General features: G+C 47.5%; 1 protein-coding gene across 1 annotated transcript in view; it reads right to left on the bottom strand.

The window, feature by feature from the left end:
* The window catches only part of PLXNC1 (plexin C1), a gene marked incomplete at both ends in the record, with an annotated part of 144,770 nt that overhangs the window by 20,340 nt on the left and 104,603 nt on the right, over positions 1 to 19,827 (bottom strand). The window contains 3 exons of the mRNA XM_079715967.1: positions 741 to 844; positions 3,113 to 3,290; positions 16,138 to 16,284. Coding sequence (XP_079572093.1) covers positions 741 to 844; positions 3,113 to 3,290; positions 16,138 to 16,284 — 429 coding nt within the window. The remainder of the gene's footprint in view (positions 1 to 740; positions 845 to 3,112; positions 3,291 to 16,137; positions 16,285 to 19,827) is intronic.

Genomic DNA, 19,827 nt, shown 5'->3' with positions numbered 1-19,827 from the left:
TACTCCTCATCTCCTCGTCCCTTTCCAGCCCTTCTCTCCAGGGCCACAGGCTCCATGAGGTCAGAGACTTGGTCTTTGTTCCTCTCGCGTGCAGCCCCATCTCTTAGTGCAGAGTAGATATTCAACAAAGATTTGATAACGTGGCTGAATGACTCCCAGTCTACCAGAGTGTTCTGAAGCCTCCCCTGCGTCCCCTCTCTGGTTCTGGGCAGGCTGCTCTGGCACTCAGCTCTCTGCCAGCTCACGTACTCCCCTAAGCCACCTCAACACTCACCCAGCATGTGGGTCAGAGGCCAAGGAGGCATCGCTGAATGTTTCAAACCAACAGGAAATGGAGATCTTCTTCAGAAACAAAGAACCCTACACAAAGGTCACCGGGTCAATGATGAACAGCAGTGCAACTTAGAACCTTTAGAGGCTCTGTTCAGGGTCAAGCTGAACAGCACCTCTTCCACGGAACAGGCCAGAGAATCTGGTAAGGGTGAAGTTTCCGACCTAAACCGCAGGATGGAGAGTGACTGGGTTACATGAAACTCGCAGCTCTGGGAGGGGGGTACTGGGAAATGAGCAGACCACGAGCAACTAAGGAAAACTTCTGACCCAGAAATAAGCAACCTACAAATGATTCCAGAAAATGGGTGAGAGTCTTGTAATAAGAATTTATGTGGTCCTGGAGATGATCTAATCCAGTTAGGTTTGGGGATGAGGAAGGAGCTGGTGAGTGCTAAATCTTTTCCTACCTCGTAGTGGCCAATGGTATTTAGCTTGGTTATTCCATCTTCAAGAATCACAGAGGAGCTGTCAATATCCAGAAGTTCTTTGTGTCGTGTGCCCACTTGAAGCTCTGGAAAAAAAAAAAAGAAGAGCATGTTGTTCTCTTTTAAAATGACAATGAGGAATGTAAAATGCTACCCTGTCACTTTTGCAATTATTATTTATATTGCTAACTAGCTAAAACAAATAAAGTGGTTTTGAAGATATATCAGCCAGACTGGTAGCCTGACTTCTGTTTTGTTTTGTGTTTAGGGCTCTGACGTGTAAGACCACTTTTCCCTGAAGCTTTTACTCTGAGGCTAAGCCTGGAAATAAAGCCAAAGGAAGACAAAATAAGGCATCCTCAGAGAGACTAAGCTCTTCAGAAAATTCCAAAAGCAAACTTGTATGCCCACACCTGTGTGTTCACAAGCAGGTGCTCTGGGAACTATCTTCTGTCGGTCCCCGTGTGCGGTGCACTGGTAGGCTCGTATGCCAACGCCATGCGCGTCAACTCCTTTACAGAGGTTGCCAACTTGTGCCCTAGGGTCAGAATGTGGCCCATGGATGTGGGTTTTTTTTCTTTTTGTGAACCTGCACAATGTTTCATTTATTATTATTCTAATGTCAATTCAGCACCAATATTTAAAGATTGGAAGATTGCACATAAAAATTAGGACCTGTGATTTCTCTTTTAAAAAACTGGATCATCTGGTAACACTGACCACACCGGCCCCCGTGGCACTCATGGGCTGACGCTAAGTAGCACTGCCCCCTTACATGGCAGGTGTCTTTCCCCAGTTAAGTCGGGTCCCACCATTTCCCATTATACCAGGTGGGCTGACGCCCCGTATTTATAATACTTCCTGCCCCTCTGGGCACCGGAGTTTGTGAGCCTCTGCTAGAAGAGGTCTCAGCACAGCTGCTTCTCGTACTGGATTTTAACACAATTTATGGCTGGCTTCTAAGGCTTTGACTTAGTTTTCTGGGGCTAGCCGCAGAGGTAGTTTGGAAGATCAGCAGACACGCAGAAGCCACTTGCCATCAGACTGTAACAGGAAGCTTCTAGTGGGCTTGTCCTTCTCCCTGCCTCTGCTACATCGGAGGCCAGGAACACCTCTGATGAGCACAAACCCTGGGTGGTGTGAGGATGATACTACGGACCAGGCAGCAGCAGGACTGAGGCCACCGGGCCGTCTCTGCATAGTCCTCGGCTCCAAGTGGCCACCTCCTTTGTCGTCAGAGCAATACTTCAAGACGTAGGCTCAGGGCAAGGAAGTTGATGGCCCTGGGTCACGTCATGGTTTCCTGGCCGGGGCTGCCCTTTGACCCTGCGTCTACCCAAATGAGCTCACATGGTCTTGAAGTGCCCAGTCGTCCAGCCAACAGAAGGAAGCAGAAGAGAGGTGGATGAGAGGTGCTTTAGTGGCCCTGCTTTCCTTGAAGCCAGGTCTTGGGGTTGCTACACATTTGCATGGTTCTACTCAAACGAGCCGGACCCTGCCCCCAGGCTTCTCGCAATGGCCTTTCAGCAGAGAGTCTGACTTAGAGGGCCCGGTGGGATGATTTTAATTGCCTGCTTAGGCGAGGCTACAACTGTACATGGAGGAGAGATGAACCTTGTTACGCTGTCTGTCACTGTTGGCGAGTTTACTCTTTTTTCCTGTCCCATTATCTGCTATAAAATCCCACGACAGTCTCCTGGGAGGGCTGCGTGGAGCTCAACTTTAAAATGTTGATGAACATTTGAATGAAGTGGAGCCCTGTTAGCTCGCTCACGCATATGCTCGCCTTTGCAGTACACCAATAGAGCCCGAAAATGAATTCAGAGCAGATGCTGTTTCATGTTGGGGGAGGAGGGAGACTCTACTTAATGCAGGATGTGATTAGCAGAGAGGAAGATGACCTTTCTAGCCTTCACACCCAGAGTCTGAGCCACCCGCTAATGACACACTCAGTGACACAACAAACAAATCAAATGCCAATGTGAAATACAACACATACAGGGGGCCTGAGGTTGACACCTTTTTGTACTTCTTGATGCAAGGTGAATTCATTTGGTCTCAGGGTTAGCAATCTCATGAATCTGATTTACAAACATAATATTGAAGAAAAAACAAAAAACCAAAACAGCATCTCTGAAGGACCCTGCTTCCTAGGAAAAGGAGTCGTGATACCTGTGGGAGAACAATGCAGTCTCCTGGCCTCTAGACATGTCCTATGGGAACAACCCAGGCTAGTAAGCTTCACCGAACAGAGCTTACATGCGGGGGGGTGGGGGGTGGTGGGGAGGAGGGAGGGAAGGTGGAAGGGATGCTCATCAGGGGATTGGGACAAAATAGCTCCCGTATCGCCTTACCAAGACCAATTTCATTCAGCTGAAGTCCATAAGGAGAGCCGTTTTTGCTTAGGAATGCTTGGAAAATCTTTTCCTTGGCTTGACCTATGGTATCACAATCAAGAACATTGACTGAAATATTCCGACAGACATCCGCACTCTCATTTTCTGGGATTTTTTCAAAGGTGACGGTTAATGCCTGCAAGAACACAAACAGGTTTCCAAGTCTATTAGATAATTGCAATCTGAAAGGCATTCATAAAAGACACAAACCTGGGCGAGTCCTACTAATACCTCTGATGGCACATTAGCAAACACCGTATCGCATTATACCACTTTAATCTTTTTTGCATAATCCATTCTTTTCAGGGATAATGGAAAGGAAAACAGAAAGTTAAAACTCTCATTACAGAGCAAGCACTGAATCAATATATCTGAGAGTAAAATACATATATATATATATATATACATATAAATATTCTAAAAACGGTGATTTCTAATTTCATCCTCAAAAAAGAAAAAAATTGGAAAGCTTCCACAGTAGATGAGGGCAGACTGGTGACTATCTTTTTTATTACCAGGACCACAGAGTCCTAGTAGAGAACTTCCAGGTGACAGGAGAGGTTATGAGGTCTCCGTACTGATCATGCCAAAGAGGTCACTTTATAATATGCAGCATTAACTACGGTAACGTGCCTCTCCCCCTCCACTTTCAACTGCTTCAGCCAGGCAGTTTCTCGAGCTCTCATTAAAACACCGAGATCCCCACCCTGTACTATTATTCTTGCATTAATTACATTTCAGTGCCATTACTTATGGTTTTGTCAGTTAACATTCTCCCAGTGCAGCAAAACCTCAGAATCAGTCTAATGGGAGAAGTAAGGCCTTGGTGAATGTGTGAAAACACAGAACTAGGGACTATTTCCAAAGGAATTTCAGAGCAATTTCAGGTTTACTTTGCCGAAGAACAAACAGATCTAAAACAACAAAGTTACATACTCAGGATCCTTGGGGGAACTGAGTCAGGGAAGTGCTGAGAGTATTTTGTAATTAGCACAACATACAGTTCAGATTCTAAGCCACCCTGGTAATCATGGAGCCAGAGGGACCTGGGTGTGGTGTGAAATGCACGATTATTTCGTGTTTTGGAGCCTGGCTGCAGTGACGGAATGTAAAATGATGAACGAATGGAAATGTTTAAAAAATGAAAACACAAATAATGTGGAAAATGGGGACCCTTAGAGTTAACTCAACTCTAAAATGGGTATAAGAACAGTACCTGGCCTCTAGTGTTTCTATCGAGATTAAATAAGATCATGCACGCCAAAGGCTTGGCACAGGGCAGGCTGCTGTGAAAGGCTCGACGGTGATGATCATGATAACAGTAATAATAAAAGGGATGTTATTATTTCATATAACTTATCACTATGATTATTGTTAGTATTAGTATGCCTTCATGTGGAAACAGACTCAGCCGGCCTTGAGCAGCTGGGACCCTGACTCCATGGTCAGCATCTCTATCAGAGTAAAGAGCAAGCTGCCCGGAAGGAGAACGGGGCAGCGCACCAGCCCTGGGGTCAGACTCCTGGGTTCAATCCCAGCCCACCGCTCACTAGCTGGGTAATGTCTCTGTATCTCAGAGTTCTCACCTGCAAAGTCAGAACAACAACAGTAACTGCCTCCCGGGGTTCCCGTGATGATGAACTGAATTAATCACGTCGCACCTAGAACACTGTCTGACTCAGGAGATAGGACTTAAGGACCCCAGCCACGGAGAAGGGGCTTCTGAAGCTCTGGGGAGGTGCTCAGAGGCACGACTTCTTATTACTGCCTTTACATCTTGCTCCTCCAATCCTGTTTATAATTATGCAAGCGTAAACCTTGGTGCAGTCCTCACCGAGTTTCACATGAAACTCCGAATCAGTGGAGGCTGGAGTCTGAGGTTAAGTGGTGGTCTCGGTCTGGCCTGTGAGAGTTTCTTTTTTCTGGGACAGAGAGTGGCCCCTTGCCTGTTCTCAGAGCACACTGATGTTCTGGGCCAGTGGCTCACTGGGCAGGGATGCGGGACTCCTGACTGCTAGCAAACACTGACATACTGGGTGGGCGGGAAGCAGGGTGGAGGCTGAGAACCACGGCAGAGAAGCCTCAGGCCAGAGCCCTCTCCTCACCTCTTTTTTGTGTGTGTGTGTGTTACGCGGGCCTCTCACTGTTGTGGCCTCTCCCGTTGCGGAGCACAGGTTCCGGACACACAGGCTTAGCGGCCATGGCTCACGGGCCCAGCCGCTCCGTGGCATGTGGGATCTTCCCGGACCGGGGCACGAACCCATGTCCCCTGCATCAGCAGGCGGACTCTCAACCACCGTGCCACCAGGGAAGCCCCTCACCTCCTTTTTTAGTGACATTTATTGGCACCCTGCCGAACATATTTCAAGACACGATTCTTTTAATCTTCCCAATATCCTGGGGAAGGAGGGTGTATTATTATTATACCCACTTTTTGAGTGAGGAAACAGAGGCCTGTGCCTCTAGGGACCCGGCTTGTACATGGAGAGCCAGGGGTGGCACCTTGAACCACTCAGCTTCGGTCCCTCCCACCCCCTGGGCCCTCCCTCCTCCTCTCTGTCCCACCTACAGCCCAGGAACCCTCTGGACCGCCAGGAACCTGTCTGAGATCAGACTACAACCAAAGTCCTAAGCTGCATTCCCAGCACAAACGGGGCTCCTGGAGGGGCAAACGTCAGTCCTGCCCTGTGGTCTGAGTAGACTTACCCGTGTCTCCCTGTATTTCTCTACGAGTTGGTCTCACCAGTAGCAGTAGTGGTGGTTAAGCTATTTCACAGGGCTTCCAAAGATAAAGACGAATGAAAAGGCCCCTTTAATCAGGGATACCGCGATCCCAGCCTGTTTAATAGTTTTATAGGTATTTGCAAAATAACATTCTGTGACTACCTAAAGGGCACTATTGTCTTCAACAAAACACCTCTTTATAGGCAATAAATGTTCTCCTTTAAAACATAACCAAAAGGGAAAAAAACCCTTAACTGGATGTAAAATCATGTAAATCTGCCACTGCCTTCACAGCTAGATGGGTGGAAAAAAAGTAAAATGGCATTTTATAGAGTCCACAGGGAATTCTGAGAGTAAATTCAGACACAAATTGATTTGTGTTCATTTTTTATGCCACTAACGCTTAGCGCCCCCACAGCAATTTCTGAATGTGTAAGAGTAGCGGGGGGATCTCAGAGCAGGCCCTGCCTCTTAACCCAACCCCCAGGCTTGAAAAGCTCTCGCTGGGCCTCTGTTCCCCATCAAGGAAGATCCCCACGGAAGTGCCACCTCCCCTTCAAAACCCACTTAACCAGAGTCCTTCCTGTGCGCTACTCAGTGTTAGGGGCCGGGGTTAGGAGAGACCGTAAGACATGGTCCTCGTTCTCAGATGATTCACAATACACTTGGGAAACAAAGCACCACCTCTGAAACAATATTCAGCCACCAGATACAACCCTTTCCCTCTCAGTAAGTGTTCAGAGAATTTGAGCAGAGAGGACAGGAGGGTTGAGGGTCCTCAGCACTGGCACCAGGCCACCTGCATCAACCCCCTTCTCCTGCTAGCTAGCGGTGGGAGCGTGGGCAAGTCCTCTAACTCTTCTGAGCCTCAAAATCCTCATTGCTCTTATCTCGAAGGAGTGACAGGATCACTAAATCATGACATGTAATAATAGAAAATTAAGGAGTGCTTCCTGTGTGCCAAGCACCAGGACAAATGATGTGTATTAATATACATAAATTCATCTCAGAAACAACCCATTGACATATAATAGATTCTATTAGTATGCCCATTTTACAGATGAGAAACTGAGGTACAGAGAGGTTAAGTACATTGTACAAGATCACCCAGCAAGAAAAAGGTAGAAGCAGGCACTCAAGCGCCATGTTTTTAAATATTTGCTGAGCCTGCCTTTCAAAACCTGAAAATGTTTTGTAAACTAAGCACAGTTCAAATCTATGGAATGGTGATTAATTTTCAAGACCCACAAAAGGCTAAAGCGTTCTAAAATGTACCCTGGTCTCTTGCCCCCAGTGCTGCCCCTCTGTTAAGAGGAACTGCTCTGGCTACGAAAGTGTCAGCAAAGCTGGGGCGACAGATATGGTTGATTGTACCATCAGCAGCCATCTCTCTTCCTTCTTTGCTAACAGAAGCTAGGTTTCAACAGCAGTGGGCCCAGCCTAGCCTAGGAAACATGACTGGTGGCAGCTCTCTTTTCCTCATTCACCAGGGACTGGTCATGTAACCCAGTCCTGGCCAATGAAACATAAAGGGAAAGCATTTCTACAAAAGGGGAGAGGAGTGCTTAGAGCTGTGGCAGCTATTTTGTGACTAAGAGGAAGGGCCAAGAGGAGCAAGGAGATGGTGACCCAGAGCCCTGACACTGCTGAGTACATGGACCTACCTTCGGGCTGCTTACCTCCAGACTTCCCACTCTAAGTGCAATTCCATGCTCTTAGGATTTCACACACCAATAGTCATATTTTCTCTTACTTACATCTGCCTGCACCCAGTCTGACAGAGCTCATTTTGTTGATGCTGAGGTAGATAAAGTCATTCATTGACACCCACCTACTTGGCACATACTGTGTGCCGAGCACTGCAGGTGATATACAATCGAAGCTGGCACTGATCCTGCCTGGGAAGTATCTGAAGACTGATACAACTGTGGGATATACACAACAAATTCTAATACCAGGAAGAAAACAGTAGGTATAGATAGAGAGAGATTACCTCTAGCTTGGAGGAGGGTTTTCAAAGGGAGAGAAATCAAGGAAGGCTGTGTGGAGGAAGGGCCCTTTGAACTGGGTCTGGAAAGGAGCAACATGTACAACAGTACAGGAGGAGGCCTCTGGACCGTGGAGATACTTGGCTTCAACTCTTATTAGACTGATGTGCAGCAAGCTTCAATCTCTTACTCAGGCTATGAGGTTAGGAAGTCTAGATAAAGAATCCCATTTCCTTTGGGGAGAACAGAGGGTAGCGGACTTGAAGAACCATGCTTGCCCTTCCAAAACCACCACCTTCCATGTCAGGGAGAAGCCCTGTACTAGTTACAGAAACAAAAGCTGAAGAAGACAATACAGTTTGAGGTTTCTAATAATAATAGCCAACACTTACTGAACACTCACCATGTGCTGGGTGTGCTTTGTTAATTCATTTAATCCTCACAACTGCTGTCTGAAGCGGGCACTATTATTAGTGTCATTTAACAGATGAAGAAACTGAGACACAGAGGTTCAGAAATGTGTCCAAGATCGCAGAGCTGCTGAGGGTCGTAACTAGGATACGTCCATACTCTTAACTGCGGAGCCAAAGGCCAGTCGAGGTGATAAACTTCCGAAGGGCTGTCCCAATCTGCCTGAGGTTCTCAATAAACGCTATCCAAGCAGACAGGCTGGACACAGCAGAGGAGGCTCCATCTCCTTACCTTGGCTGGCATGGGACCCCATGGAACCCACTCAAATCTGGAGCACCCTGTGGCTTGGGCCCCACTGACAGGAATTTTTATGGAGCTCACGTTCACCCAGAATAAAGATGACCTTTCCCAGCCTCTGCTGCAGCTCGGTACGGCCATGTGATTAAGTTTAGGTCAATGAAATTAAGCAGATGTGTTATGTGGCAGCCCCTGGGAAACTTCCTTTAAAAGACAGCTGGTGACCATCTGTCAACTTTTCTATAGCTCATCATATGTTCTGCTGGCTGGAATGTGGAAGGAAGCTGGCAGGGAGCAAACACCTTAGATCATGAGGTGACCTCAGGACAGCAAGAGAGGAGCTGGGGTCTGCGAGGACATTCCAGCAGAGGCGCCCACCAGTGCCGGGCTGCCCGCCTCAGAACTTCATGTGGGAGAGAGAGAAACTCTGCTGTTGCTTCAGCCACAGGTATCTTGGGTCTCAAGAACTATGGATTCAGGAACAATGCCTTCTCTATTATCAAGAAGGGTTCTTAGAAGGGCAAGTCTATCTTGAAGGCACAGGGACCAAACCCAGAGAAAGGACCAGACTGGAAGGACCCGGTCCTTTGCAGCAGGTCACAATCCAGCCCTTTTAGGTGTGCAGGATTGCAGTCCAAGTTAGCTGGGCAGGTGTGTCATTGTGGTCTCCTGTTCACATCTGTCCAGTGGGATACTGTCTGCTATAGGTTGTAAAAGCCCACATATAGGGGTTATGGGTAACATTTTCAATAGTAACATAAGCTTTTAATGACAATGGATGCAGCTGATCAACCGCCCTGCACCACCCATCATCAATAACCAACCAACCAAATAACCAACCAGTGGTGACGGGACAGTTTCTGCTTCAACCATACTGTTGATAAGAAAAACAGCTCAGACGAGAAAAGCTATTATAAATAAATAATGAGTACCTACTCCGTGGCATGATGGCTAGACATCTTACAGATATTATTTCCTGACCTCATAAAAAATGTACAAGGTTAGGGTTTAATTAAAATAATCCACCTGTTTAAAGATGAGGCAACAGGTTTAGAGAGGTTGAGTGACTTGCCCAAGGTCACACAGTCAGTCTGTAAGGCGGCTGAGCCTGGATTCACACCCAAGACGGTCAGACTCCAAACCCCACCTCTTCTGAGCTCAACAACACAGCACTCCGACATACAACCACATTCCTGCTTCACTAGCAGCTTTACCCATGGGCCCTTCACACAACTTGGCAGTTTCAGGTATTGGGGAGGTCGAAAAAACAAGCTGCAGAGGGCTAAGAGGACACATCAAAAGCAGGGGAAGAGGCATTGCCCCACAATTTCCCCCACAGTTTGTTGGGGAAAGGATGATGCAGCTACCTCATTAACTCACCAGCCATATTCTTAGCTAATAAGGGCAGGGATGTTGCTGCATCCTTTCTGTAATACCTTCTAAAACCTACAAATCAATTTTAAAAGAATTTATTACAAGCCAGCGACTTTATCATAGAAGGTCTTAGGCCAATAATTGCTTTCGTTAAATAAAAGCTATAAAATACATTTCTAATTTCACTGCAGAGACAAATGAAGGTGAAGAGAAAAATCTGGTTCTTACACTAAACTGAATTAGAGAGAAGAAAACCACTTCCAGAAGTTCAGGAGAAGCAGCGAAAGCCCAGAGTTAGAAGTCCAAGTCTCAGAAAAGCTTCTGATCTGAGGTTTTTCTCAAGCTGAGTCAGCCCTGGGACATTCTACCAGCGGCCCCTCTGAGGCTGCTCTTGCCGGCCCGACCTCCCCTCCCCCACCCGCCTTTTCCTTTCCCCGCCAAAGGCTGAGAGCCCCACGCTTCCTGGGTCAGGGTATTTAACCCCCTGACAGAATACTGAGGGAGAAAGGCCTTTTCCATTTTGAAGAAAAAAATTAAGTTAATGGAGAGAATTTCCTCAAATTTAAAGTTTCTCTCACCAGTCTTATACACTTGCTAGCATTTACTAACACTCGTGCATGCAAAACTCAAGTGAGAATCTGTCCAATTTAGCCCAAAATGATTGATTCCAGTATTTTAGGTTTAATGTATTTCACAGTTTTCTGGGGTTTTTTGGCAGAGTGCCCATAAGTTTCAGCTTTGTGGATAGTGGTGAGGCATTTCCACTGCTGTGTCCCTAGAAGGAGAGGAAACAGGCCAAGATTTTTGGGGGTGAGCAGGAGGATGGATTCTAGGTTTTTTTTTTCTCTATTATGTCAAGCTCTAGATTAAGGGATGGCAAAATTTCTGTAAAAGGCCAGATAGTAAACATTTAAGACTTTGAGGTCTGTATCATCTCTACTGCAACTACTCAACTCTGCCACTGCAGCAGGAAAACAGCCATAGACAATAGTGAATGAATGGGTATGGCTGTGTGCCAATAAAACTTTATTTATAACAATAGGCAGCAGGGCCAGATTTGACCCACAGGTTGTTGTTTGCTGATTCCTGCTCTAGATAACAGTAACTTCAAATGGAATGCTGACTTTGACAATGCCATAAAAGACAAATCTAAAAAAATGCCTTGGGCTTCCCTTGTGGTGCAGTGGTTAAGAATCCACCTGCCAATGCAGGGGACGTGGGTTCGAGCCCTGGTCTGGGAAGATACCACATGCCACGGAGCAACTAAGCCCGTGCGCCACAACTACTGAGCCTGTGCTCTAGAGCCCGTAAGCCACAACTACTGAGCCTGCACTCTAAAGCCTGCGAGCCACAACTACTGAGCCCGCGTGCCTAGAGACTGTGCTGTGCAACAAGAGAAGCCACCGCAATGAGAAGCCCGCGCACCGCAACGAAGAGCAGCCCCTGCTCGCTGCAACTAGAAAAAAGCCCAGGCACAGCAACGAAGACCCAATGCAGCCAAAAATAAATAAATAAAGCAAATTTTATAATAAATAAATAAATTTAAAATGCCTTTATCTCCACCATGGTTTGCTATAAAAGTTACCATTCTCTGAGGGGAACAAGTATAAATAAGAATCCTTAACGATGAAGTAACAGTCATATTTGAGCCATAAAGAGGAAAATTAAGTACGTGTGTATTTAGGTAACAAATGATTTTCTAATCCCAAGACTATGGATGTGAGAAGAAAGACATGAAGAGGAGAATCATTTAAAGCACTCAATTAAGGTTAATTTTTCATTTTCCACTGCCTGCCATCAACTAGGATGACTTACCTCAAATGATTATAAAAAATGGTTTCGCTTCTTTGATCAGAAGCTCAGAACAGTAACTATGGAGTTAGTAATGGTTTCAGTATTATTGCAAGTCATAATGGAAATGATTTGCATTATAGTAGAGAGAAAAAGAAAAACAAAGCTCAAGAATTGTTAATTAACTTTACTGTTTCTCCACAAATGCTAGGAGTATTAAAAACAAGATTGCTGAAGTGCAAACATCAGGGTTTAATGAACAATGCGATGTAATTGAAGTAACAGAGAATAACTTAATCGGGACAGTGGGTTGTTTAATTATGGGGATAATGGATCTTCTGAAAGGACAAAGTAAATGGAACAGAAGGAGCTGGGGAGTGGAGGGCTGAGCAGCTGCGTTGAAGGAAGCTTGCAGATGAGGAACTATTGCTAGGGATAGCTAGGGCTGTGTCAGAGGTGAAATATTTTACAAACCAGGATTGTCCGCAATGTGGTAACTATTGGGGGAAAAGGCTAGTGTGGGCTGGCGGAAACGTTCCATAAATCATAGCAGAGGCATCAAGATTTCTGTAGGCGAGTAACTGTGCTTTTTCAAGACTTTCTAATAATCTTAAAGACTTTCTCATAGATATGACAATGAGGGCAATATTATGTTTGTCAGAACACTGTTTCCCAGGGCGCCAAGATGCTATCTCTGATACAGTCGATTGGCAGGCTCATTTCCTGGGTTTAAGAGTTCAAAAAACCATTTCTCACTTAACTTTGATTATAAGTCAACCTTCTCTTGCTAATTCAGCACACTTGCCATGAGTTATTGGGTTTTCTCATCACCTCCTGAAAGTGAAGCGAATGTCCTTTCTCCCATGTGGTACACTTTCCCGGAACTGAAATCCTCAACCTCACTAGCTCCTCTGAAGTTTCAGGCGATCCGCTCCAGAACGACTCTCTAGACACAGCCCACCCTAAGGGAGAGCCCGAGATTCTTCAGCCACAAAATCGAACGTGCCTAAAAGTTTGCAAAGGAGGAAAAATCTTAGAGCAATAGGGCTTATCTCTCTTCTAGCTGTCAACTTGGAATCCCCGGATGTTAGAGTCGTGTGTGTGTGTGTGTGTGTGTGTGCGTGTGTGTGTGTGCGTGCGTGTGCGTGTGCGTGTGTGTGTACAAACCCTCCCGATGCTCCCAGCCCGGAGCAGGAGAATGTAATGGCAGTTTGCCTCACTGAACACCAGCCTGCAGTGCCTTGCTGGCGGAGGATGGTTTCTTCTGCTCCTAGAGGAAGTGTCTTTATGGGGCTTTGCTTACATTTAAGAAATGGCAGAGGAATTTTCCTCCCAGGGTACAGCAAACAAAGAATTACTTCTTGGAGCCCATGTGTTAGTATAATGATTTCATGTATAAGCAGTTGGCATGTTGCCTTTATGTTCTAGAAAACACCCTATACCTCATGGAGAACACATCCTCATCTTAGAGGCGTGAAACCTGACTTTTAGGCTGTTAGATGAGGCGCTGTGTTTTTCACCATTTAGCCAAACAGGAGTTTGGGGGCCTCTTTTTAAATGTGTCCCAGCCATGGTACCAGGCTCTGTCATTTCAAGTTGTTTGGGTAGCTGCTCTTGATTTTTTTTCCCTGGCTTTTTTTTCCTTGAAAATATTTACACACACACGCGCGCGCACACACACACAATCGAGTCTGTTCACCACACCTTGGTTTTCAAATACATAAACCACCTCAGCAAATTTAGAAAGTCAAGACTTCAGACCACTGGGTGTACATGCCTGGGAAGGGGGGTAAAGTGAGAAAGGGCACGGGGAGGTGGGAAAGAGAGGAAGGAAGACAACTTCAAAGATGATGGTTAAGGCTGAGGGGACTTGCCTGAAAGGAAATGAAAAACCTTAAATTTTTCAGATCGACCTTCTGCTAACATTTTGTCACATGAGCACAGACCGGATCAAGCTTCTCTGGAGCTTCCAGTATAACCATCCACCAGGAAAGAGGTTTGGGGCGGGTCCAAGGAAAGGCATTAAAAATCAATTTCAAAGTCAAGGGCCCTAGAAACAAGCGGCCCACCCCTCTCGCAGTCTCAACGCTATCTACCGGCAAATCCGTATTCGGAAAGGAAGATTTATGTGGATTTCTAAAAACATAATTTTCCTTCAACCTTTTCCCCAGGGGCTACAAAGGAAAAAAGAATCCGAGTCGACACAAATGTCTTCAGCATCGAGAAACATTTTGATGAAGAGTTGAGTGTTAACAAATCAGAAACACATGGTCTTAACTGACTGTGAAATAAATAACGTTTCAAAATGAAAGGGGGAAAAGTGTTCGGATATAAAGCATTAGAAAGGACTCAAACCTCAAAAGGTGCTCCAGGCATTTGAGTCCTTCCCACTCCCAGTTCCATCTTCCGCTCTCCTCTCCTTCCTGTCCGGGTTTGAGTTTTCATGAGAGTGAAACACTGCTGGATTCCCCTGACCTATATCCACTTGCAAATATTTCGCTTTGGGAACCTGTGGGGCTCCTAAAATGTCTCAAAGTAAAAAGCATGAACACCTTCTGCATTAGGACCAAGGCCCTGGGTTTGAAGACCCTGAATCAGTAAAAGGAGAGTCAATAGGCCCTGATGCAAGTCCAGGGTACCAGTAGGGTTCTTCCTGCAGGATGCCCATTACAATTACCTGGAGCATTTAAAACATCTATCCATGCCTGGGCTCCATCCCCAGAGATTCTGATGTAGTCAGTCTGGACAGAAGGCCCAGGCATGGGTCTATCTGGATCTGCATTTCTAACAAGCGCCCGAGGAGATTTGAATTAAATTTAATAACTCTTTACAGGGCACTCATGTGCCCGGCAATGTCTAAGTACTTTACAGAATATCAACTCTTAATTCTCACAACATCCATGAGATAGGCAGGTACCATGATCATCATCCCCATTTTACAAGTGAAGAGATGGAAGCACAGAGAAGTTTCCAAACTTGCCCCAAGTCACACAGCTAGCCAGTGGCAGAGGCAGGATTCAAACCTGCCTGGCTCCAGCGTCTACACTCAGTAACAACTATATCAGTAGTTCTCCCTGTGTGGCCCTGGACCAGCAGCAGCTGCAGAAAGCTCTTCAGAAATGCAAATTCTTGGGCCACACCCCAGACCTACGGAATTAGAAACCCTGGGGTGCTGCCTCACAACTGGTGTTTAATAAGCTCTCTCGGGGACTCTGATGCATGCTAACATCGGAGAACCACTGCACTCCACTCCCCCTCAGATACAGATGGGAGTACAGACAGGAGTCTGACCTGGTGACTTTCTGATCAGCCTCCCACCTTGTGGATGGCGGCTAAGCATGTGCCATCTTCAGTGGAGGGTCAGCTCCATCCAGCGGTGACCGAGGACTCGAAAGAGCGGATCTAGGGACTCTTCTCCCACCAGAGGACACAACCATAACATAGCCTACAGCACCATGGTGCCTTCTCCAATGAGGGGATGAATTCTTCCAGGGTGACACCGCAGTGCTTGCCATACAGAGCAAAGCCGCAGGAGCCTCGGCCCCCTTACTGAGCAACAGCAAAACCCCACTGTAATTTTTTCCTCCTTGACCACTAAGGAGATTGCGAAGCAGCCCGGAATCTCTGTAAAGCTAAAGATCAAACCAAAATACAGCAATCTCTTTTCCAAGTCTCTGTTAACAGAAAAGCACCAAAAAAATCCTAAGTAATTTTGGAGATACTTGCCATGCTTGGCTCTCTCTCTCTCTCTAAAATTCCTGAATGTGCAAAAAATTGGTCTCTTTTCCTTTAGGAAAGGAAGGAGTGGGGATGGGTGAAAAGGAAGATCTTAAATGGGTGAAACCCTCCAGCAGCCAGGCAATCATCTTCCTGTCGTGATTTACAGCATTCCTCTAAAAATATCTATGAGATCACAGAACGGTAAGTGCATGACACCAAACATTTGTAACTAATCCATGAAAATAAAGTAAGGGCGTCACGTTGCAGGGGGAGCACAGCGGAATTTGTCTTGTGTTATCGTTCTAAAATAAGACGGCCTCAATTTGGTTGAAATATATCTTCACACATTGTCTTCCAGAGCAGAGCCGTTTGAGAAATTCTGATTGCAATTATAAGTGCTGAGTAGGGAGTGCTTTGCAGTTCCTTTGCCGATGCTGAAAGCTATAAGCAATCCTGATATTAAAATCTTTGGAAATGGAGGAGTACCCCAGCCATCATTACAATACTTTCTCCCCCAATCCGAGTAATTAAAATCTATTATGTGAACACGTGTTAATATTTTATCAACTATGGTTTTAATAAACGGAACGTGTGAGGCCTCCTGTGGTAGGAAGGATATCATTTCAAACGAGGCTTCCCAACTCACCCTCTACCCCGCCAGCTTCGTCGCAAACTCACCACAGTGCTGAATTCCGGAACCTGCCACAGCAGCCAGTCCTCATTAAGCGTGTACAGGGCTTTGCAAGTGATTACATCAACGGGGCCCTTGTTTATCTTCTGGTTCAGAGTCGTCACCAGCAAATAGAACGGTTCTCCAACAGTCTCCTTGGAAAAGACGCAAAAGTGACAGTTAGGGGGCTTCCCTGGTGGCACAGTGGTTGAGAGTCCGCCTGCCGATGCAGGGGACACGGGTTCATGCCCCGGTCCGGGAGGATCCCACATGCCGCAGAGCAGCTGGGCCCGTGAGCCATGGCCGCTGAGCCTGCGCGTCCGGAGCCTGTGCTCTGCAACGGGGGTGGCCACAACAGTGAGAAGCCCGCGTACCGCAAAAAAAAAAAAGTGACAGTTAGCTTTCAGCAGAATCCACTGTACTTTCCAGAGAATGAAAGTTTCCGTTTATGGCCCTACGACAGGAGACAGGAGGCAGTGTTTTCTAACAATCAACATGCACCTCCCAAGAAAATACACTTTGCTCCACTTAGGACTAGGAGCAAAACTCAGGAAACTGCACACGCACACGCACACTCTCATGGCATTTACAGAGTAGGTGATCATTCTTTTATGCTTAAGCTTCTCTATGGTAGCCTAATGTTCATCAGTTGGCCTAAGAACAGTTGGTAGAGATTTAACCTTTCTTTACATTCCTATTTAACTGCCCTTTTTTTTTTCAGCGCGCTGAAAATAAATGGCATGTAAAAAATGCAGAACTTTGGTAACCAGAATAAACATAAAAACATTTGATACGTTGACCTAGGAGGCAGCGTTTTGGTGTTAACAGCTTCTCACGAAGGAAGTGGCCTTCAGCTGCAGTCTGCAGCCTCCTCTCCTGACCGTGCGGCAGCCAGCCCCAGCCTGCACAGCCCCAGCCTGCACAGCCCCACCCAGGCACCTTCGCTGGTACAGGCCACAGTGTACCCCACCTCCTTCCCCTGGGCCAGAGTCGATTCCAGATCCTTACTCTAAGGATCTTCCCAAGCGTTTGGCCCATCCCGATGACTTCCTTCTGCACCTTTTTCTGGACCAGGGGTGGCCACCCCTGCTGTTATTCAAACACCTGAAATCTGTAGCCACTTTGCGCTTGAATGGACCCTGAGCAGCCGGAGTGGGAGGCTTGTGTGTTCCTGCTTTCATGCAGCCTCCCAAAGCATGTCGCCCTGGCTTGACGATCTGTGTAGTATTTGCTAAGTAAATAAACCCTCTGTGATCAAAAGGACATTAAACTGAATTTAAGGGGGAAGAAGAGCCAGGCCCAGAACCAGGAAGTCAAACTGCCTCCGTGATGACGAGAAGCCGGCCACGGCACTAGGGCTTGAAGCCCCAGCTTACAAAGTCAAGCTTCACAGCCAATGCATCTGGCTTAGAAACGAGGGTTCCACTGGATCTCTCACCTGCTTTCCCTTGAAGAGGTAAGCTAAGACGTCTTTGAGGTCTCCTGGATCCCACCCCTACCCGCCCCGTACCATCCTCTATACTGACTGCAAAAGCACAGCCCTCCCTGGTCCCGGGCTTCCTGTCACTCCTCTGCTGCCTTCCCTGCCACTGGGGCCCTGTAGCACTTTCCTCTCCCCTCCTGACATATCCTGGAGTCGCTTCCTTATGCAGGACAGGGTTGGAATGTTCAAAAATTTCCCAGGTGGGGAGAGCGCTGGGACTTGAACACGACATTTCAATTCTGATGAGAAACTTCCTTTATTTAGAGGTTCACAACCACACTGCTCTCGTCTCTCTCCCTCCACGCCCTTAGGTAATGTCCTGACCGCAAACCTAGAACCTCACTTCTCTCTGTTTCCAGCCCACATCAGAGATGGGGGTAAGCACCCTTGGGAGAGGGCTGGAGGCACCCGCAGAGGTCGGCGTTAGGGGGCCGGTGGGCTCTTCTGGGCTGTGTGGAGTGACAGCTCCAGACTCGATGGCTCTGTAGTAAGAATTCTCCACGAGAGTGCAGCTAGACTCAGATTAATAACATCTCATCTGGCACCGTTACCCACACCTGTGGTTCTAAGCCTGGATAATCATCACCAGAATCCCTTGGGACTCATAAAGAATTCAGATGGGGCTTCCCTGGTGGCGCAGTGGTTGAAAGTCCGCCTGCCGATGCAGGGGACACAGGTTCGTGCCCCGGTCCGGGAGGATCCCACGTGCCACGGAGCGGCTGGTCCTGTGAGCCATGGCCACTGGGCCTGCGCGTCTGGAGCCTGTGCTCCGCGACGGGAGAGGCCACAACAGTGAGAGGCCCGCGTACCGCAAAAAAAAAAAAAAAAAAAAGAAGAATTCAGATGTCTGGGCCCTACTCTAGACACGGAATCTCCGGAGACGAGGCCTGGGCATCTGTAGTTTTAACACCTGCCAGGGGATTCTGATGCGTGGCCAGCTTAGGAAACTACGGAGCCATGATGTTTCTTTGTCACCACTGAACACAAGTTCTACGTTAGTCATACCTGCTGGCAGCTTAGGCATCTCATCAGACCAGGGCGCACACAGCTTCCCAGGGAGCCGGCCTCGGGCAGAGTCCCGCTGATGGAACCGACCCCGCCCTGTCCCTCCTGTGATGGGAATTAAGCTTGGCCCCTTCACCATCCCTTCCTTCGTGAGACCAGGCTCTCTGACCATGGCTGAGCTTTAGGCTTCCGCACCTGTGATCTCACTCCAGCCCCAAATCCCTCCCTAAGCCTGGAAGAAGGTAGCTGCCTTCCTGGGGAAGCATTAAGCCGGGTGGCTAAGAGCTCCCTGGTGCTGTCACACGAGCTATGGGATCCTCCTCTATGGTAGGAAGTCTTGTCTATCCTGTGAGCCCCAATTCCCCAGTGTGCAAAATGGTCATAAAGGTTCTCACCTCATGGGATTCAGTGAGAAAAAGGAAGCAAAGCTCTTAGCACGGTGGCTGGCACATTCAATAAATGGTAGTTATTATTATTGCTTGACCCGCAGGGCCTTGGAGGCACAGAGGAGGAAGTGACCTGCAGGTCACAGCGCTCGTGCACCCAGGCCGAGGTCTGGGAGGATGGGTAGAGCAGGACTAGGCTGGCAGAGTCCCACACCCCTTGGGCACCTGGTTGGGGAAGCCCGGCCCTCCGCGCCAGAGGGAATTATTCCACTGAAAACGAAAGTATCGCCGACGGGCTGAATGCCACTTCCTCCCAGGGAGCACGCTGGCCCCTCACCACCCCAAGTGCTCAAGACACTACTGAGTCAGCACTGCAAAACCTTGACAAGGAATCCTCTGCTCAAGGGGGCCATTTGGACTCAGAGCGCAGATTTTGGGGACGCCTCGCCTTTTTAACGCCCAACAGCAGCAAGGGCAAGGCTCTGACTAGCCTTCGAGGGCTCAGAAAAAGAATCACAAGGTCCCAGGGAAAGAACTGGAAAGGAATTTAAAACCAATGGCCACGCGCCTCATTTGGTGGGTAGAAAACAGATGCCCAGATGGAAAGGGCCGTACCTGGAGCCACGCAGCAAGCTGGGGCTGAGATGAACTTACAGCCCGAACCTGCTGCTTCTAACCAAGACTCCCAGGCCAGTGCTCCTTCTACTGCCCCCAGGTTCTCAAAGGCAGGGAGGTGGAATCACCTGCAGGAACCTGGAAACGTCGACTACTGTGCCCCACCCTGAGCTTCTGATTCAGTGGCACGGTAGGTGGTGAGGCTGGAG

Source organism: Hyperoodon ampullatus (assembly GCF_949752795.1).
Source record: "Hyperoodon ampullatus genome assembly, chromosome: 11".
Taxonomy (NCBI): domain Eukaryota; kingdom Metazoa; phylum Chordata; class Mammalia; order Artiodactyla; family Ziphiidae; genus Hyperoodon; species Hyperoodon ampullatus.
This window is presented reverse-complemented; position numbering and strand designations above follow the sequence as displayed.